The 23,151-nt window shown below is 40.9% G+C and overlaps 1 protein-coding gene across 7 annotated transcripts in view; it reads right to left on the reverse strand.

The window, feature by feature from the left end:
* The window catches only part of shank3a (SH3 and multiple ankyrin repeat domains 3a), a 251,799-nt gene that overhangs the window by 165,942 nt on the left and 62,706 nt on the right, over positions 1-23,151 (reverse strand). For all 7 annotated transcript variants that reach the window (XR_013969459.1, XR_013969460.1, XM_080863845.1 and 4 more), the window contains exon 3: positions 12,977-13,477. Coding sequence is in view for 5 of the 7 variants with exons in the window: in XM_080863845.1 (XP_080719971.1) it covers positions 12,977-13,282 (306 nt within the window). In the remaining 2 variants the exon portion in view is untranslated. The remainder of the gene's footprint in view (positions 1-12,976; positions 13,478-23,151) is intronic.

Here is a 23,151-nt window from a genome sequence, read left to right on the forward strand (position 1 = left end):
AAGACAAAACACAGGGATTGGAAGGTGAAGATGGAATGACAGACTGCAGGGAGGAAATCTTGTTTACAAAGAACTTTAGAAAGTCATTACAGAGGGTGGCAGAAGGTGTGAGGCTGGTGGATGTGTAAGGATTTACAATGGAATTTAAAACACGAAACAGAGTCTGAGGTTTATGGACACTACTGCTAACCAGGTTTGATATGTAGGAGGACTTGGCCTCTTTAACGGCTTTCTGATAGGTTGAAAGAGAGTCTCTGAGGATATTAAAAGAAATGTGCAGCTTGTCCTTTTTCCATTTTCTCTCAGCACACCTACAGGTGCGCCTGAGAGCACGAACAGAGTCTGTAATCCAGGGTTCAGCGTGAGCTTTGGGACGGAGTGTTTTTAGGGGAGCGATGAGGTCCAAAATAGAAGTACATGTTGAGTTGAAAAGAGCAGTTAAATCTTCTGCACACAAGGAATCAATCCAGTCCACCGTGGAGAGCTCAGAGTTGCTAAAAGTAGCAGAAAACTGAGATGGTACATGGGTATTGATGATCCGGTGACGGCGTGAAGGAGGTTTAACTGCAGCATCAGAACAATGTGCAGTGGCAGAAAATAGAACAGGAAAATGATCGGAGATACACGCACTCTCACAAATTTCAGAGATGTGGATACCCAACCCGTGAGACATGACAAGGTCCAAAGTGTGACCCTTCTCATGTGTGGAGCCAGACACACACTGAGTAAGGTTGAAGGAATCCAACAGTGAAACAAAGTCTCTAACCAGGGGTTTAGATGGACAGCACACATGAATATTCAGGTCACCAACAATAAGAAAATGATCGAAATCTACTGAAAGCCCTGAAAGGAATTCCCCAAACTCACTGATAAAGTCCTTGTTAAATTTGGGAGGACGATATACCACTGCAATCAGTAACGGAGTGGATGAGTTTAGTTTAAAAAGCTGTAGTTCAAAGCTGGAAAAAGAGGAAAAAGAAATCTGATGGCAGTCATAAACAGATTTAAAAACACAGGCGAGGCCTCCGCCTTTGCCAGAGGACCTGGGAGTGTTTAAAAAACAACAGCCTGGAGGAAGAAGCTCAGAGAAAGCCACAGTCTCACCAGCGCGTAACCAGGTCTCCGTCAGGAACATAAAATCCAAGTTGTAAGAAGAGAAAAAATCCTTGAGCAGAAACGTCTTATTGGAGAGGGATCGAGTGTTGATCAAAGCCATAGATAAGGTGAGATCAGTAGCTGTCATCGGGGTTGATATGCGGGTGAGTGGGCGTAGGTTAGAGTTTGTAGCACCAAATCTGCGGATCTGTGGCTGTAGGAGAGCCGATGACCGAGGACCCGGAACGGAAACAGCGAGCGACGGACCCGGAGAGTCACGCAGGAAGGGAGCAAACACCAGGCGTGGGCCGGAGATGGCAGAAAGTCGCCTACCAGAGGAGAACGCCGCCGCCGGCATGGCGAGGAGTGAGCCAGATGACCGAGGGAGGCGCGGGCCAAGAAGCGGGCCTACCGGTAAAGCCGGAGCAACAGCAGGCGGAGTTTGAGAGACGGTTTTCACCCAGGGTCCTCTGGGCTGGAGTGAGCCCCTCACCGCAGCAGAGTAGCAGAAACCCATCTGAGCGAGGGGAGGATCAGCCAGGCAGGAGAGTGATAGAAATGCCTTTGTGCGAGCCAGGAGACCACTTCGCTTCCCTCGTCTTCTCCAACGTTTTTTCCGGTGTAGCTTGGGAGGGAGGAACCAGGTGCGACGTAGGTAAGGTGGAATACCATCGAACAGTGGAGGCACACCGCTTGTTTGTCCATCAAAGACAGAGGACAAAGGTGCTGACACTGCTGAGTCTCGAATAATAAAGAGAGTTTGCCGGTCATAAGTCCGGAGCGAGTTGATTTCCACAGTTAAGGCAAAGAACAGCAAACAAAAAACCAAAAGACAGGAGGAGGAGTGACGGCGAGCCGAACATACTGGCGCCATCTTGTACTAAAAATAGGCACATAAACACTTAGATACTACACAGCGATTTGCAATAAATAAATACGTTTGTACCTGCTTTTACTCTTTTTTGCATTTTGGATTAGATTACTTTGAAACATTTTTAAAACCTTCACTATAAAAACTGTATTTTTAACCAAACCCCATTTTGATTTATCCAGCAGCTAACTGTGAAATTACAACCTGGCTGCTCTATAAGCATCCGTGTGATAAAATCAATTCGATCTAGAGAAGCAGAGAGTTCAAGGTAGGTAAGACAACACTGTGTGCGTAATCTTTTAAAATTTTTAGCACCGCATCAAGACAGTGTGCGAACCTACACTTAGACAGAAGATTTTTTTGTCTTTTATATGCAACCAAAACTAATTATGTCATGGTTATTCTTTTTCATGAGCCACAAAGACTGTTTATCTGTTGCTTTATTTCACTACAGTTAAAACAGTAGAAGCTGAGCTCCTCTGCTGAGAATAGAGGGCTGTAGCAGTTCACTACTGTAGTGCAGGCTATTGGAAATGTTTGTATTGCCTAGGGGCTTCCTTTTTCCCATTGGCTGCAAAGAAGAGAGTCTTACTGTATTGACTTCAAGTATTGTGTTTAAAATGTCTCCAAGAGCACTATCTACTGCACATAGCATTTGATTTTAACTTGATGGTCAAACAGCTGAAGGCTTATGCAATTAGATGCTTTTGGCTTGAAACACAGGACATGCCAGCCATCTATATCTATATAAGCATTGTTGGTTATAGATATAATATTACAATGGAGAGGGATGTCCTCCCTGCACAAACACAATTAATATCTAGACCACTCTTGTGACAAAAGGTCAGTCTGACTGGGCTAATATTAATATCTCTTTATATTCCCAGGCTTCTCTCAGACTAGACTCAGGAAAAAGATAAAAATGAGGATAACACACAAAAGACAGAAAGGGCTAAAAAAGTAATACAGAGGAAAAAAAGCAATGGATTGGTATAAAAAGATCAATGAAACAATCACAGTATTTAATGAGAAATAACTTTCCTATAGTTAGAGCTTGACCGCAGGGGTCCTATTCCTCTGCGGGGCAACCTGCATATGGCCAATAAAGCATTCATTCAATTCAATTCAATTCAAACTAATATTGTAATGAAAAATGTTAAAGTAAAGAAGAAACACCCTTCAGTCACTGTACGAGTGTTGATAATGTACAGCTTGTCTACCACAGGCAACTCTTCAACATCCCTGACAGCAACAATGTTTATAATGTCACAAACACAACAACCTGCTGATGTGAGTTGACTAAAGCATGAATGAGTTAATAAATAACTACACATACAACTTTAAGAGAAACCTGTTCATGTTTTGTGTGTCTAAAAGAAAAAAAAAAAGAGCCAATAAAGCATTTTTAAATCACCAACTATTAGTATCAGTCTTAAAAATCCTATATTATTATGACTTGACATAATAATAATAATTTAAGAATAACCATAATCTTGGTTGATCATTTTAGGACACTAATATATTGTCTATACTATTATTATTTTGATAATATCAACAAGAAATAACTAATCGAACTAACCCAGATCGTATGAATAACAACACACAACTAAGCCCAATTACAGAAACAGAGTTCGAGATTTAACACAGTTGCCAATCTTCTCAGGAGTGGATGTTCCAAATTCACCCCAAGGTGAACAAACCACCAGACTTTTGGAGCAATGTCCTCTGGACAGGTGAGACCAAGAGGTTTAATCATAAAGCACAGTGCCATGTTTAGAGAAAACCAAACACAGCATATCAACAAACACCTCATATTGGTGGATGGGTGACGTTTAGATGACTTTTTATTATTTTCATTCATTATTATGCATCAAGATGTAAAAGCTATGCAATAAAGATGAGTAATTAAATTTTGGGGGGGGTCAAGTACAGTTCTAATACAAGAAAAGAACCTTAAAGCAACAACCACGAGGGTTGGCTTTGTGGATAGCTTATTTTAGCTATCCTGCTACAAATTTGATGTTTTCATTCACTCTCGCTTGTAATACCTCTGCTTTCTGTGGTAAGCTCACTGCAGAATACCTGCTCAGCACCAATGAGCCAAAACATGCTCTTAGCAACTTACTGTTGAACATGGAAGCTTGTCAGACACATAAAACGCTTCTAAAAAGGTAGTTAACAAAATTAACAGTTTACAAACTTAACAATATCTCCAAAGGTTAATACTGTTCATCTGGACGTAGCGTTTTGTGGGAGAAACGTTTCGTCACTCATCCAAGTGACTTCTTCAGTCTCAGCTGACTGCAGGTTTCCCCAATCTTATAAACAGTACATTTGCATAATGACTGAAACCAGCCCACTGAAGGAACAATGGGCTGGGAGGTCAGTTCCTTAATCTTAATTATGCAAATTCTCATGACCACTGACCAAACCCACTGATCTATAGGGCTTTGGAGCGTGATGTCACGGGGGGTGGGCGTGGAAAGGATTTTGGCCCGATCCGCCATTTTGGGGGTCTAGCGCAAGTGAAAAGGGAGCGAAGTCACACACAACAGCCATGGTTCGTATTTGCTGTGTAGTCGGCTGCAATGTTCGATCGCACGACCGGCAAGAGAATAAGCTTGAAAAGGGTTTATCGTTTAATTCTTTCCCAACCCGGAAGCAACATGAGGCAGCTCGTGTATCGATGTTACCAAACGAAGGCGTCCAGCCTGGATAGCAGCTGTGAGACGAGCTGACGTGTAGTTCTCTTCCATCTCCAAATATCTGTTGGTGCTCCAGACATTTTCATTCCGGTAAGTTCTAAATATGTTCATATCACTCTTTATAGCCTATTAGTTTTATTTTCTATGCGCTCTGCGGTCATAGCAAATTAGAACAAACATCCTACTGAGTGATTTTGCAGAACTACCTTCTATCAATAGAGATGCTAATTATTTGGCATTATTGCAGCAAACCAGCCTATGAAATGGATGAAACATCGTGACTGGGTTCCAGTGCTACAAAAGGGACCTGCTTCAAACATACCACCATGCCAATCAGATTACTTCTTCCATGTGAGGGTGAAGAGGTGACCCTCCTGGATAAGATGGTGAAGGTTTGCTGCGTTTTGGTGAACAGTGTGATAATAAAACCAGGGAAAAATGAAACCTGCTCCTGTTAAATATTCTTAAGTATTGTGCTGTTAAAATTGCTGTATTTTTTCAAAAGATACAGTAAATAATGTTAGTAGTGGGTGATGTCATGTAAACACTCATGATTTTGTGTAAACATTTTGTCATTTGTAAACTATAAATGACATGGATTCTACATTGTAACTGATGTGATGTTCTATAAGGTGGTTTCAATAAAAAAAAAAAAAAAGAGGCAAAAATTAGTTTGTTTCTTTATTCAACTTTTGAACATTGGGACTCAGTCAGTATATATTCAGTAAATGCAAATTATTTACACGGCAGTGCACTACAGGCATAAATCTAGACCCCTAGATAAAACATTATGGGTCATTCCCACAACCCACAGCTTTACTGTGTTCCAGCAAAGTATCCAATAGCAGTGACAACTCCTCCAAAGTAGCAGGTGGGATTTTTCTGTTTTGAGGACCCCTCCTTTTACCTGTCACTACAGATGGTCTGAGGGGCCGATGGCGCGATATGGCAGCCTCGCTTCTGTCAGTCTGCCCCAGGGCAGCTGTGGCTACAACTGTAGCTTGCTTCCACCAGTGTATGAATGTGAGAGTGAATGAATAGTGGTATTGTAAAGTGCTTTGGGTGCCTTGAAAAGCGCTATATAAATCCAATCCATTATTATTATTATTATTATTATGTTTTGATTGAGAGCCTTTTTTTGGGCAGCTGAAGAGGAGAAGTCTATCTTATGGCCAACCTCTGGCTGTATCTTGGTCATATTACCCAGCAAAACCCAGTATGCAGGTTCATCTGTAACAGTCCTTGTGCCACAGATCAACACTGTTGCTTCTACATTAAACAGAAGAGCAGCGACATGGCTGCAGGTCTCTGCGACTCCGGCCATACAGGTGCAGTGCGCGGCTTCAACCTTCCCTGTGATGCTCACAGTGACCCATGGCTGCAATGCTGGTTCATTCAGTCTTTGAGAGTGCAGGACCTGAAACACACACAGACAAAGTTCATTTAAAGACAAGAACTAATGAGCCAAGGCAGACATAAATGTGTTTAATCTACTTTATCATAAATGTAACAAAGTGTTTAGAAAGTTAGCACATACATGTAATTTTTCATTTCTTTTTCCATCTATAGAACGCTGCATGTTATATTCTAAATCTGCCTGTTCTCTGTCAGAAACCTGCCTGCAGAAAATGAACCTAAAGGATGTAATGCAAGGATGTCATCACTTTAGAGATGGAGAAAGCATAAAGTGACAATTATGAATCACTTAATATGATAAGGAGATTCTGCAGGTCATTGATCAATATATAAAATTAAAATAAAATGTATTTTTAGTGACACAAGATACAAACATGGAAGCAAGATGTATAATTAGAATTATTTATAATAAATATGAATAAATTAGTGCAATTTCTTTAACCATAAAGAATAACAATCCTTCAGGACAGTGTCACATCAATGCACTGAACTCACTATGTTATCCACCTAACAGCCTCCACATGTTCTCACTGTAATTTCCCCTCATGAATGAATTTATGCTGCACTAATCTGAATGTTTGCAGGGAAATCAAACGCATTTCACTCGCAGTACTCGAGCTGACTTACCTTTGCTTGAATGACGACTTGTACGCGCTGACTCCACAGACAAGGTACGAGAATATGTCAGGCTACATCAATAGCGGTTGGTCTTCAGGGTTTCTACTCCACGGCCGTATTTCATACGGGTCCACATTTCCAATGCACGCTATTTTCTGCAAGTACCGCTGCTTCGCCTCTGGACGCAATCGGTCTCTATACAGTTCATTCTCTTTTGAGCCGCTTTTAAGCATCTTTCTTGTAGTCGTCATTCTAACACAGTGTGTTTGGTTTGATTCGTAGACCCCGAAAATGGCGCTGCGCTCCCATAATGCATTGCGGCGTGACGTCAACTCCAAAGCCCTATAGCCATGAGTACCATTCACAGAGAGTTGGGGAATGGCTGCAATCACAGCATTGTAAGATGGCAAAAGATGTATCCTTAGGCCCCCTCCTCGATTCAGAGATGGTCTTTCCCTTTTCACATAAATGGCCTCCTTGACTCCGCGCTCAAACCAGCGTTCCTCCCTGTCCAGGATGTGTACATCCTCATCCTTGAAAGAGTGTCCACTCGCCTGTAGGTGTAAATGGACTGCAGAGTCCTGGCCTGATGAGGTAGCTCTTCTGTGTTGTGCCATCCGCTATAAATCCTGGCAATCCTCCTGGCACTTAACAGCGTACACTATGTTACTCTGTTTGTGTCGGGGGACCCGATCCTTGGGGTGGACCAATTTTTGCCGCAGCGTGTTTTGGGGTTTAAAAGCCACAGAAACCCGGTGTTTAGAAAAAATGCATCTCAAGTGCTCCGATACTCCTGACACATATGGGATCACTACAGGTTTTTGCTTGGGCAGCGGTTGTCCTTCTCAAAAAAAAAAAAACACTTAACAATAGTATCAACTGGACAAAAAATAAAAAACAAACAAACTAAAGAAACAGATCGTTTGAGTCAAGGTGTCTGTGTCAGTATTTGGACTGAAAAGTTGCGTTCTTAGTCCTGAATTATTTTCGGGGGCTTGAGCTCAGTCCAGGTCTGTTAATATTTGGTTTCTGCTTCTAAATCTCAATCCATCCATTTTCTTAACAACTTATCCAACTGAGTTGCAGGGAGCTGGAGCCTATCCCAGCTGACACTGAGTGAGAGATGAGCTACAGCCAGGGCAGGTCATCAGAGAGACAGACTACCACTCACACCTACACCCGCACCAATTTACTAGATACACAGGGAAATCCCTTCTCTACTCAGAAAGGCACCAGCAGAACTGTTAATTTGGGTAACACCAGGATAACAGAACTGAAATCATATTTGTTTTTCAGCTACTAAATTTTGCAGCCTGCATTCAACCAATCTACAGTGTAAATCAGGTAGCAGTACTGATTAACAAGTTACTAAACGACAGGTCCCCACTCTTACTGGCTAAGGAAAACAACAGTTGCATATTTGGAAATACGTCAAAATATCATCTGGACTGACGATGCAGGCAGATGGTAGTTAAACAAGAACACACAAAAGGGACAAAAGAGATTAATCTGCCAGGAGGCTACACAGCAGGTACTCAAAACATGATGGCCACATGTTCCACAGAGTACAAAAATGACATAAGGCATAACTGTCACTGGATATATACTCGGTAAATTGGCCAAGAAAAGAATTTGACGCTGGTGATATAAAAACAACTTGAACTTTTTTTTTTTTAGCTTTTTTTCAGTTTCTGAAATTTCCACTTGAAAACAAAAATCCTATTATTTATTCAGCAACAGATTTACAACTGTAAGGTCAAAATGACAAGCCTTGGGGTTAATGGAGAAGAGACATTTTTAAACTTATAGTCTATTTTCCACATCACGAGATCAAAATTAAATTTAACAGTCCGACAAAAACTGTCATTTTTTACTTTGACTAATAAAAATTCTAAATTTGAATAATTGAGATGGTGTTTGAACAATTAGTCACTAGCACAGACTTTTTAAAAATTTCAACAGCACAAAAAAGACAGCAGGGATGAACCAGCATTGGATTTACACATAACAGACAAGTATCTTTAGTGACTTTATTTCTAGCATCCTGTCAGCAGCCTTTGAATTTCTTTAGTTAGCTTAAAGAAAAATGCTAAAAATAACAGAGTTTAACAGGTATAAAGCTGGATTTTTGCACCAACTAAGCCATCCTCAGTCAGCTGAAAACATGGTCTATCTTGGAACGGTTTGTCGTGCACAGGAAATTGAACAAGGAGAAGTGGGGCAGGCCTAAAAAGCAAAACGAAAACTTTACTAGTATGTAAAAGTTATGTCTTCAGGGTTTCAGTGGAAGGGTCGCTTTGCAAAAGCCATTTTAAAGAAAGGGAAACAGGGAGAAATGACTGAACAATGCCAAATTATACAAGAACTGGAGTGAAAATCAATGGAGTGATGAAACCAAGTTTGAAATTTTGGGTTCAATGGGTTCCATCGGTTTTGGGTGGAACACTGAAAAGTGCAATCATATGTTTAAACACCACACAGTAAAGTCTGGAATCTGCCTGATTGGCAACAGCATAATTTTTTTGCATTGATTCCAAACACACTGCCAATGCAGCAAAACTATACCATGGAGAGAAAACCGCACAATGGAACACTCCCCAGCATGTGGACCTCGACATTATTGAAGCAGTGTGGGATCATCTTAACAGAGAACAGAACAAAAGGCAGCAAACATCCAAAGAAGATGCTCTTCAAGAAGCCTGGAGAACTATTCCTGAAGACTTCTTAAGACTGCCTCAACTTCAATAAATTGCTGCACCTATTTTGTATTTTCCTAGCAAAATATAACGAAATTAGCGGTGACTCAAGACTTTTGAAGAGTACTGTAGAATGAAAAATGTCAAGGACAATGTCTTTCATGAAATATTAAGCCTACATATGTACATGTGCCAAATGTTTCCAGAAAATAACTTACTCAGACAGCAGTTCAAGACAGTAGCAGACAGGAAAAACAGGGTACCTTATAAGCCAACTACACAGGCAGACAGAAGAGGTGGAAAAAAATTCAAAAACAACAGAAAAGACAAAGAGGGCATCACAAAGTGCTAAGTCCAGCACAAAAGGATGTAAAGTGTAAGGAGGGACACCATATGCTGCTACATGCAAGCATGTGAACAGGAAAATATGCACAGAGACAATGAAAGGGCCTTCAAGATGTCTATTTCAGTTCGACCCAATAAGATGCAGCAACTATTGTTACAAACAAGAGAGCTGAAACCTCGAGCTTCCACAAGACAAATGTTTTTTCAAAGAGAAAGCATACTGCGTGTAACCCTCAAACCCAAAGGTCTATATAACAAGACTTGAGGGTTTTTTTTGTTTGTTTTTTGTTTATTTTTAAAATTATTTTCTCAACATCATAATCGTGACAGATTTCTGCATCTGACAGAAAAATGTATTCTGTGAATGGATAAAGAAATGGGATGCACTGAGAGACGTAACACAAAAATAAATGGAGAAGATGGATTAAAGCAGGTAGGCAATAGTGGGGCAGACTATTTACGTGTGTGTCTCCCTCTCTTTTGAGAGATGAATGACACCCATTAGCGGTATTGGGAATCTATCTTTTTTGCTTCTATCACAAAAATAGAATTTTTGTGAAGCTGGGTATGATGAATACCAAATGATACCTATGGTGGGAAAAAAGTACAATCTTTACAAATAATTTCCCAAACACCCCGACCGGACAAAAGGTGGTACTGACTGCTAATGCAACTGTACTATCTCCTGTTGCCAAAATACAGTTAGAGATTAAATGTTTGCCAAAGACTGAACAGTACTTTTATGTAATGACGGACTTGCTTAGAATAAATTGCAAGCTGAATGACTAAAATCCATTAATTTTCTTCCTTAATTTCCAAAATTGTCTTCCATAATTTTAACACCACTCTTTATTTTACTCCATCACCTAACCAGACCTGAAGAAGAAATTCTCAAAACACAGTTCACATGCAAGAATAGCACCAGAAATAATACCCCTACTTCAGATTAATTAGGCTGAAAAAATACTGGGAACTCAACATAATAGGTCAGAGATTGAGAAAGGAATTGTGAAGGAACTATTAACTATTTTATACTCTGGCTTTACTGCATATTGGGCTGTGCTCCACCCTAATTTCTCGCAGAAAAGGGAAAATGTTGCCCAGCATGATCTTTGCATGGTGCTTCATTCTCCTGATCTAGGCTTGAAACACAGCAGGAGATGTGTAATCCTACTTCAGGCAGACTATTCTAGTGTAATCTCCTGCTTACTCAGAGTACACACGAGTCACTTTTGACTGCTCCATAAAAGATTCAAACTGTCAGAATCTGGCCATCTGTCAGCTGCCTCTATGTTTGTCTGTCAGACTTCAGGCAAACTCTCTGTTTGTCTTTCCCTCTATCACTGTGTCATCCCATATGTGTTCTTGCTTTCTTATCCATATACTGGACTAAATGTGACTGAAACTGAAACTAATAATTCGTGGAGCATCTTAACGTTACATAACCACATTAAGGCAATTCCCCGGGCAATGGGATTAGGAATCATGAACATGAGTGCATGTTTGAGTGTGTAACTGTGTAAGCTTGTAAAACCATGCCCAGGTGTGTGTGTGTGTATTCTTTCATGTAACTGCAAATACTTATTCTATATTATACATATTTGCATGCTGAGAGTTTTGAGTTTGAGCTTGCTTGAAAACATTTTTGTCCACACAGGGCTATTCTATAGCACCTTTGGGGAATTCTCTACTTTCTTTTCAGCTGCCTTCCTTTTATTTCCTGCCTTTATTCCTGGCATTCGGTGCTGGAGCCTCACTAAGATACAATGGGTCATTTCAGCCAAGTATCCAACGACAATGAGGTAATCAACAACAACAAACAGAGCACCAGCCTCTTGCCTTCGCCATCAATGTCTGCAGAATGAATAGAAACGGGACACTCAGCCTAACTTCTTGCAAAAAGCTTAGTAACTGAGCACAAGTATGTAGCGAATGGCTGCCAGGGTATAATCTGTGTTTTGCTTTACAATTAATAGACAATATCTCGAGTATTAATGTGAAACAGAAGGTGAATGGCTAGATAAGTTGATAAGTGTTGACTCAGAGTCATGTGTTATTCCAGAGGAAAGTCACTTCATTTGTCTAATAGTGTGATCTTATATGTGCTACTGACATACATATATATATATATATATATATATATATATATATATATATATATATATATATATATATATATATATATATATATACGGAGCGAGAGAGAGAGAGAGCAGCAATAGCTGCAGACATATAACATGGGGTCAAGATATGTTGAGCTGAACGTTTTATTTTACAGCCAATCAAACAGTAAAATGCTATTTCTCTGCAGTTAAGTGCAGTTCCAGGCAATCAAATTGAAGATCCCCGTTAACCTCAAAGAAATGGCACCTTGACACTTCAGTGAGAGATGTTCCACTGCACTGCATTACTCAATGTTGTTGAATCTACATGAATGAGATAGCTTGAAAACTGAATGACAGAACTAATTTACTATGTGCCCATTTGTCCTGTTTCACACCACCCTCTGCAGCAATCACATACAGATATGGACACACTTGTGAAGGCGATCAAATGGTTTCAACAGTCTGATGGTTCTGCTTTTATTTTCAGTGGCTGCAATACTACACAGGTACAGGCTACACATTCAGAGAAACTGCAGCTTCATTAGTGGAGGAACAGTGTATGATTGGACCTGTTATACTCTCTGGGCACAGAGCAAACACAGTGGGAAGACGACATGATGAGGTAAAGTTTTACTGTTTAGGTATAACTGTCATGATTCTCTACCTCGTGCCTTCTTGGGCATTTGCAATCACCTCACAGCCTCCGTTACCCCTGATGCCTTTTCCGTTCCTCCCCCTTCCCTCAGACCCCCATTCTCACCCTAAGTGGCCAGTTGTCAAAGTCAGCTGAAGCCCAGTTAATGAAGAGGTAGATTTATTAGCGAGGCAACAGTGGAAAAGGTGGGGAGGGGAGGAGTGGAACCCCCAGAAGCCAGCAAGCAAACACAGCTACTAAGTGTGCATACCAAAAAAAACCAAAACCGAAAACAAGGGAAAAGAAGAGCATGGGTGATAACGATAAAGAGAAGCTGACGGAAAAGACGAAAAATTAAAAGCTGACGATGTTTAAAAGGACAGATAATACATAAAGCCAGCAGTAGAGAGGTAGAAAGCACCTATTCAAAGAGGAAGGGGGAGAGGCAGATTACCTCTCTTTTATACTCTGGCTACAGAATGAGCTCTTACCGTCTGCTGCAAGTCTGGGATTCCAATGCGGATGACCACCGTGTTGCCTGTTGGCTCCTCCATGGGTGCTCTTGCACTGTTGCTACGCTCTGCACTGGGACGGAAAGCCGGAACACCGTGAGGAACGGGAACGCCACTGTCCTCTTCCCGGGAGCTGCTGCTGTCAGTGCTGGCCCCCTGGCTGCCGTTTGCTGCGTGTGTGTGAGGGTGTGTGATTGTGTGTGAGTGTGTGAGTGTGTGCTGCTGCTGGTCCTGCCGTGGAGGGCTCGGTGGCTCATGTTTGCCGGCTGCCGGACGCAGAGGCATGCTCCGTGTTAGAGGCTCGGTCTATCCGTCTCTCTCTCTCTCTCTCGTTCGCTCTTGCTCTCTCTCGCTCTCTCAACACACATTCAAGCACACACACTCATACAGTCAAACACACACGCAACACAAGCACACGCATACACCGATGGCTCTCGCTCACACTACACGCACGCACCGTTTGCAGCATGCATCACTCGCCTGGGAGAGAAAAAAAGGGAGGGAGAGAGAGGAGGGTAGCAAAGGGGGAATGGGCAAAGTGGAGGGGGTAATAGGAGATTACAGAGGGTTGGAGGGTAAAAACACAAAGATAAGTACCCAAGGCAACTTGAAACTAACACTCAAATTAATAATGCAGGGCAACTTTGAAGAAATAACATTCACAGAATAGTGCAAAATCTCTTGTCTGCAACTTACACACAGGATCACCCTAATGCTACTAGCAAAAGCTGAAAACGAATAATGGAGGGACAGCATGAATAAACAATTAGATAAAACATTTTCGGATCATTCGCATTAACTATAGGCGTGTTTGGATAGCGTTAATGACAGCACCACTGCCAATTAATTCGTATAATGACCTCTGCACCCATTGATGTTGCAATATTCATAATGTGACACAGCTGTTGTCACACACTGTTGATCTTGCTGTAGAGTACTAACACTATGGTAATATTAGGACAGCGTGTGTGCGTGTGTGTGTGTGCGTGTATGCTGGCAACGGGAGGGGGATGTTTGTTCAGATCAATGCGGGGCAGGATTTGGCCTTCATGCTTCACTTTATCTATGGGGGGTGTCAGTGATCAAAAGCCTCCCTGGTAAACAGCAACACACAAACAGAACAAACTGCCTTTAATGTTGATGAGGTTTTCGTGGGAGTTTTTCCTCATTGAGGGCTATTTTCATACAGGTCCTAAGGCCAAAACAAATAAACATCAATCTGACCTTGATTTCCATCTAAATGCTTTGTTAAGCAGGGATCCCGAGCGTTTCAAAGTTTGCCATTGTATATGAACAAAGATGCATTATTATTACACTGACCAACATCAACTTGCGTGGCCCCTGTTCTCACATTCAATTGAATTCAAAACTCCAGATAACAGCAGAAATGCTTATCTGCTGAGATTAGTAATTGGACTCTGTGAGCTGTGCTTGAATATAGTCAGTTATTCACACCACAATTTAAACAAGTGATCTCCTCATGGGAAAAAAAATGTGCTGTGAAACATTTGCAGCAGGTCTGTAAATTATTAACCGTGATGTTAAGTCAGTGCTATGCCCCATTGTGTTCTCACTGACATCCTAGTTCAAGCTGACCAGACGGCCCCAAGACAACATTTTCTTATTAGGTGGAATTTAAAGAGAGCGCTTGAATGAGAAAGTGATGAAAGCAAGCGGATAACGCGAGCAACTGAGTACGTGTGCATATATGCAATAGTTTGCAAAGGTTTTAGGCATTAGTGGATTGAGTTGTTATCCGTCAAAGGATGTCCATCAAACAGACACCAGATTCTACAGTATAGTATTAACTCTAAACATGTATCCAGCACCATCACATCACATTGAAGCATATGAGATAGAGAACAGTCTCAAGACAGTGTAAACACACAGTAAAAACTGTAGCAAGTTTCTTAGCAATGACTAGGGCAGCATACTTGCTGAAGAGCTTGAAAAACTGTACACTTGATATACATTGTATGACCAAACCCTAGAGGATTTCTGTTTACAGCACAAATACTGAATAAACACCACCTTGAAGGCATCCTTCATTTATTTTTAGCAATAAAACTTATATATATATATATATATATATATATATATATATATATTAGGGGTGCAACGATACTCGTATCGATATTGAACCGTTCGATACAGTGCTTTCGGTTCCGTACGCATATGTATGGGACAATACAAAATTTGTAATTTATTTGATCAGCTTTCCTTCTGACGATGCTGTCTGTGTTGAGCGCTCAGTGAATCTGCGTTCGACTACTCCGCCTAGGCTGCACTGTCGAGCGCAGATCCACTGAGCATTCAACACAGACAGCATCGTCAGAAGGAAGAGCGCAGGGCAAGCTAGCGAGACAGAAGTTAAGCTCTCCTTGCAACATGGCAAATTGAACCTCCCCCACCCTCATTCAGATCTGGCGTTTGGAATTATTTTGGTTTTCATGTGACATATGACCCTGAAGGTAAGCGCGTCATGGACTAAAGTAAAACAGTATGTTGGATGTGCCACGCAATGCTGAATTACATGGGTGGGAACTAGTGTGTTAGCGCAGTTAGCTCGTTAACGTGTTGGCCGTCTAGCCCCACGCAGGGGTAGCTCGTTAACGGAGATTTACCGTGTTGTGGCGTTAACGTCATTTCAACGAGATTAACGCTGACAGCACTAGTGGGAACACAACGAATATGACTGCACATTTACGCCGACATCATCCTAGTGCAAAGACAAGTGGAAGCAGACAAAAACAACAAGCATGCATGCTACAAACTTTACCTGAGTCATTTAGACAGCCGTTAGCACATGATTCTCCTTATGGGGACCTGATATGTTTAATATTGTGGCGAGCTCAGACAAGGAGGAGACGGAGGTATCGTTTGGTCTTGCTTCCCGTGAGCTAGCCAGGGAGCACAGCCGTTTATTGACATCTGCAGAAGAACACTGCCGCTAGCTAACTGCTCAGCGCGGCAACCGCACAGCAACAACAACACACAGAGCGCCCTCTGACCCCGGAAGGACACACCGTCGCAGCGAGAGGGCGTCACCCGTCACTATAGCAACATAAACAAAACATAACTGTACAAACAGAACCCCGAACAGCCCTGACCCGCTACATAGCCCCCACCTAAGGGGTCAGTCGTCCCCGACGACCCCATTACCCCACACAAAGTCCTGCAAATGTCCAGGTGCCTTCTTTTGGCGCACCGGCCGGTCACGACCGGCGAGGGAAAAGTCACTCGGGTCAGAACATGGGGTACCACCATCATCCCACTTCTGACACCAATGTGGCGAGCTCAGACAGCGAGGAGACGGAGGTGTCGTTTGGTCTTGCTTCCCGTGAGCTAGCCAGGGAGCACAGCCGTTTATTGACATCTGCAGAAGAACACTGCTGCTAGCTAACTGCTCAGCGCGGAAACCGCACGGCAACAACAACAACACAGGGCGCCCTCTGACCCCGGAAGGACAACGTCGCAGCGAGAGGGCGTCACCCGTCACTATGGCAACATAAACAAAACATAACTGTACAAACAGAACCCCGAACAGCCCTGACCCGCTACAATATGCTGCTGAGAATATAGCCCAGAAGAGGCGTATAGTATAGCTTTTATTTTGGAAAGAGCCATTTCTCTGTAATAAACTCTCTTTTCCAAAGATGAGTGATTCCTCAATCAGATACAGGTGTTACCGCGCCAGATCCGCGGCCCCGAACCGTAGTAAGGAAACCTCTGGCAGTTACTTGAAGGTTCCGTAACTGACTCGTAGCCGGCAACAGCTTACTATACAGGTCAACTCCGCTAGCAAAAAGATCGAAGGAGGCGTAGGAAACTGCTTCACTGAACTTTATTTCTTTTCTAAGGCACGAACACCGTGTACAGTGGGCTGAAACAGTTTACTCACAGCGAGCATCGCCGACACAACTCTGGCTGTCGAGGGAGTTATTATATTCCTTTTATTTATTTTCTTTTTGTCTCTTCTGTAGCTAACCGTTACTTTTTCCCCTTCTCCGCTCTCTCTCTTCACACACACACCAGGCAATCCCGCTACACACATCCCGAATACATTTCCCATCAGGCTTCATCCTTAAAGGGCCATGCCTGTAACACAGGGCTTGCAAAATCGCTAGCCCGACGGGTTAGCGATTTTTCCAGCCGGGCTACCAAAATCTATCTCTGCCCTGCCCGTCGGGCTATTGTAGGAAGGAAAAATATATGTCAATGCTTTTGCATTCTTTCGGAAATGTAGCTGGGTAATTATGTCATTGGCATCGGTGAGCCACTGTCAATATGTGACATATTGAAATCGCGTTTGAATTTGCGCTTGTTTTTTGCTTTCACTTTGCAAACGTCCAGGTGCCTTCTTTTGCACCGGCCGGTCACGACCGGCGGGGGAAAAGTCACTCGGGTCAGAACATGGGGTGCCACCATCATCCCACTTCTGACACCAATGTGGCGAGCTCAGACAACGAGGAGACGGAGGTATCGTTTGGTCTTGCTACCAGTGAGCTAGCCAGGGAGCACAGCCGTTTATTGACATCTGCAGAAGAACACTGCCGCTAGCTAACTGCTCAGCGCGGCAACCGCACAGCAACAACAACAACAACACAGGGCGCCCTCTGACCCCGGAAAGACACAACGTCGCAGCGTCACTATGGCAACATAAACAAAACATAACTGTACAAACAGAACCCCGAATAGCCCTGACCCGCTACATAGCCCCCCACCTAAGGGGTCTGTCGTCCCCAACGACCCCATTGCCCCACACAAAGTCCTGCAAATGTCCAGGTGCCTTCTTTTGGCGCACCGGCCGGTCACGACCGGCGGGGGAAAAGTCACTCGGGTCAGAACATGGGGTGCCACCATCATCCCACTTCTGACACCAATGTGGCGAGCTTAGACAACGAGGAGACGGAGGTGTCGTTTGGTCTTGATTCCCCATATATATATATATATACATACACACACACATATACACACACACACACACACACACACACACACACACACACACATACATATATATACACACACACACACATACATATACATACACACATATATATATACATATATATACACACACACACACATACATATACATACACACATATATATATACATATATATACACACACACACATACATATACATACACACATATATATATATATACACATATATACATATACACATATATACATATATACACATATATATACACACATATACACATATATACACATATATATACACACATATACACATACATACATATATATATATATATGTGATCCTGTGGGACTTCCAGATACAGACGGACAAAATGGTGGTGGCTAACCAACCGGACATAGTGGTGGTAGATAAACAGAAGAAGACGGCCGTAGTGATCGATGTAGCGGTTCCGAATGACAGCAATATCAGGAAGAAGGAACACGAGAAGCTGGAGAAATACCAAGGGCTCAGAGAAGAGCTCGAGAGGATGTGGAGGGTGAAGGTAACGGTGGTCCCCGTGGTAATCGGAGCACTAGGTGCGGTGACTCCCAAGCTAGGCGAGTGGCTCCAGCAGATCCCGGGAACAACATCGGAGATCTCTGTCCAGAAGAGCGCAGTCCTGGGAACAGCTAAGATACTGCGCAGGACCCTCAAGCTCCCAGGCCTCTGGTAGAGGACCCGAGCTTGAAGGATAAACCGCCCGCAGGGGCGTGCTGGGTGTTGTATATATATATATATACATATATATATATACACACACATATACATATATATATATACACACACATATACATATATATATATATACACACACATATACATATATATATATACACATATACATATATATATATATATATATATACATATACACATATACACATATATACATATACACATATATACATATACATATATATACATATACATACATATACATATATACACATATATATACATATACACATATATATACATATACACATATACATACATATACACATATACATATACATATATATATATACACATATACACACACATATACATATATATATATACACATATACACACACATATACACATATATATACACATATATATATATACACATATATACACACATATATACATATACACTATATATACACACATATATACATATACACTATATATACACACATATATACATATACACTATACATATATATATATATATATATATATATATATATTATTTTTTATTTTATAATCTTAGATAAAGGTACTGACCTGCTAATTTAATTATGAGAAAGAGAAGCGTAAGATTAAATTCCATGAGAACAAATAAGATCTACCAGTCGTTAGATATTTTGATCTTTATCCTAAAAACATGGAAGATTCTGATTTTGAGATCCATAAATGCAAATAAAAAGCTAAATGCTATTAGTTAACAAATCTTCTTGAAGGGAGACATGAGTGGGACAGAGAAGGAAGGGAATATAGTTACAATCTTTGAAAGCTTCAGTGTATCTCACGGGATTTTCTACGATGGGGAGTTTTAGCTCACACACTGCATCACGACATCAGAAAAGCCTTTGATTCCTGTCGAGAACTTCTCAGCATAAATAGTTTAGAAGTCAATCATGCTGCTATCTTACAGGTTCAACAATATTCAGCACTCAACAGTGCAAGGGCTTCATTCTGTGCTGCTTGGGAAAAGTAAGCATCAGGCTGCATATGAGCCTCACAACTGATAACGTGCTAATTTGGAGGCATATATTTGCTTTCAGTTAAGAGAAAATCAAATATTAGCAGGTCTAGGTAAATAAAATAAACCCATTTGCAAGGTTAGATGAAAACAAGGACATATTCTAAAATCGTTCCCATACTGCAAACTCTAACACCTCTGTCAGCAGATCTGAGTTAGGGCATGCCTGCACTTGCCTGTTTTCACAGTAAGCACATATCAGGAAGTCATCCACTTCAGACACGCGGTCATCACTAGAAATACTTTGATTTTGCTCCCTGGGCTGAGCCTGAGCGGGACACATGTCCTAGCTGTGAATTACTTGCCCTACTCTCACAAAGAGTCATTAAACAGATTTTGTACTAGGGTTAGTCATCTCCAGGTAATGTAGAGTAAAGTTCATCTTCAATAGCTTAAATCACATACCGGTATCTATGTAATAACAGAGGGGTTACCCAGCACCAAGCACTACAGAGGCTTAGATGCAAATCCGCTGCCAATGCTGGACACTTCACAGTATGTAATCCCATTTGCTCCAAAGAAAGAGTATGGCAGGTTGTCCTAATGCATTACAGCATCAAGCAGGTCACTCCAGCTTTGTGTAACTTTTGCCTGCCAGGTCTTATGGGTACAGAAAATTGATAGCATTAAACCTTGCTGCTCAGCTGTGTGTTATTGGTTGTTATTAGTATTGGTTAAAATGGGTTTTACAGGCTTAAAACTACATTAGGACATTTCAGAGTACAACACTGTTTGGAATCCAACACTTTTGAATTTTTCAAAATGACTGATATCCAGAATAATCGAATTTAATAGACGTGAAATAGCAATAGATCCCACATTAAGTCTGTGAATGTGACAAAGAGCCCTAAGTTGGCTTGCCAATAAGCAACGATTCCCCAAAGATATCTGGGGAAGAGCCAGGCAGACATTTCATCCTACTTGCATCATGCAAGGATAAATTGTGTTGGCAACAGCGCTTGAAGAGATCTACATACCAGGAATAAGTTATCTAGTAGAATAAATGGCAAGAAAAAAAAAAAGGAACAAATAATTGTGGTTAAATCATTAACCAGAATAAAACTCTTCTTAAACTTTTGACTTGATTTACAAATGGAATTTGATTTAATTGCTACACCTACTTCAGTGCTCTCACAGAACTTATTCTGAACATCGCTCCTCACACATCAGTGGTAGCATTATGGAACATCACATTTGATCCTGCTAATTAAAGATCTATCAGGCTCACTTACTATCAATCTTATTAACTGTATTTTTCAATCTTTTAAGTCTCCTTAGTCAGAATTTCAATCCGATATTTCAGAAGTGATCAGTTTTTGGTCAAGCTTGAGTTTCTAACCATTTGCACCGAGGTTGCAAAAAAACCCGTTTTTCTCTGCTAACTTTACGAGAAATTACTTTTGCAAATATGCAATGCAAAATAAGCTTCCAGTCCTGATGGATTTCCTGTCAAATTCTAGAAGAAATTTCATGATAAATTAGCTCCTCTATTATTTGTGGTATATAATAATTCCTCGGAACAAGGTTCTTTGCCACCCTCCATGAACCAAGCTGTTAGCTTTTGAGAAAGAATAATATTATGCAGTTCTTACAGACCACTCTCCTTAATAGGGTGTTAGCACTTTGGTTGGATAACAGGGATTTTTTAATGGCTGCCACCTTTTCACCAATATGCACACTCTTTTAACTCTTTTACTCTTTCAAATTACTCTTACTATTATTTAAAAATGCTACTCTAAAACCAGAAGACTAGATTTGATAGAGCAGAATGAAATTACCTGTTTGCTCTACTATGTAGATTTGATCTTAGTGAGAAGTTAATTTCTTAGATTTCATTACTGAAAAAGCTACATTCAGAGGACCAGAATCAACTTTTGGATTATTTCCTTACCTTGATGATTGAGCATGCATCAAGACTTCTTAAGTAAAGCTTTTATTACTTTATGCATCTCCATGAACAAATGCACTAATGCTGTACAACTATTTACTGTGTACTATCTCATTGACTACCCAAAGCTGCCCTTTATCTCCACTGTTATTGGCTCTTGCAGCAGAACTGCAGGCCATCTTACTGAGGTCTTCACCTTTGTTCATACCACCCCAGGAAAATTACCTGTCCTTGACAGATTGGGTTCTTTCTATAAGATATTAATTGATATATATCTTATCTTATTCTATCTAGTAAGGTAAATGTTTTCATAAATGTTCAGTAAACGTTTCAGTAAATGTAACCCGAACCTTAACTTCTCTAATGTCCTTTAATTATTTTTCCTCTGATCACTAAGACTAAATCTGACCTACAAAGACAGCGTAATCTACCATTGTCTTCTTCTTAGCCTTAGAATTAATCAAGGCTGTTTTTAATGTTTTCATTTTATCGAAACAATTCTTCAAGTCAATTGATCAAAGCATTGCTTCTTTCCTGTGGCGTGGGAAAAGAAACTAGGATTCACAAATCTTTAGTCCAGAGGTGTAAAGTCAGTAGGAAACTTGCATTACCAAACCCACCATTACACTACTGGTCTGCACATATCCATAAGCTGACATTTTGATTTAGGTCCTCGGCCGTCCCCTGTTGCAGAATGGAAAAATCCTGCGTTACCTCTTCCCTTACAGCATTGCTCACTTTTCCTTTCCCAACCAACCTCTCTGGTTTTACAGATAAACCAGTGGTAATAGCAATCATAGGTTTAGGCAATATTTTAAATTCTTCTCAGCTTCCTCTTTAACTCTTTCACGCATAGTGGTCACTACAGTGGACAGCTATTTAAAGCTATTTGTGTCAGTGTTGATGGTATACTTGCACATAAACCACTACATTGGACACTGATGTGTCACTCCATACCCTGCCACCCACTGGTCCTTTAATGTTACTATAGATGTATAATGTGTTTCATTGCAAAGTGCTTCATACAACCTCAATCAGGATTTTTTCAGTATTCAGTATTTTTATTCATCCTTTCATGCCTAAAGATGAATAAAAAAGACTTCAGAAAAAATCCTGATTGAGGTTGTCATAATTCATGCATGAAAAGGTTAAAACCAGTAAACCATTTATTTCGCCCGTCGCTGACAGATGTCACCTTATCCATATGGCATAGTAAAGGCCCTAATCACGTTTGCGACATACTGTATAAAAACAATGTTTTTCAAGTCAAATAATGTGTAAAAATCACCTTTTCTTGTTTTCTTTTTTTATTATTATTATTATTCCATTTTGTTGGAAACTTGTGCTTTCTACATTTGTTGTTCACATTTACTTAATAAAAACAATTAAGACTGAAAAATAAAAGAATATGTTCCAGCTTTTTTTACAGCCTTGTACAGTCAATCACCCTACAATATTTTAGATATTTGCATATGTTTTTAAAGGGTACCTTTGTGACTATTGTGAAAATAGCTGGTGAACTAA

Source organism: Rhamphochromis sp. 'chilingali', assembly GCF_963969265.1.
Source record: "Rhamphochromis sp. 'chilingali' genome assembly, chromosome: 2".
Taxonomy (NCBI): Eukaryota; Metazoa; Chordata; class Actinopteri; order Cichliformes; family Cichlidae; genus Rhamphochromis; species Rhamphochromis sp. 'chilingali'.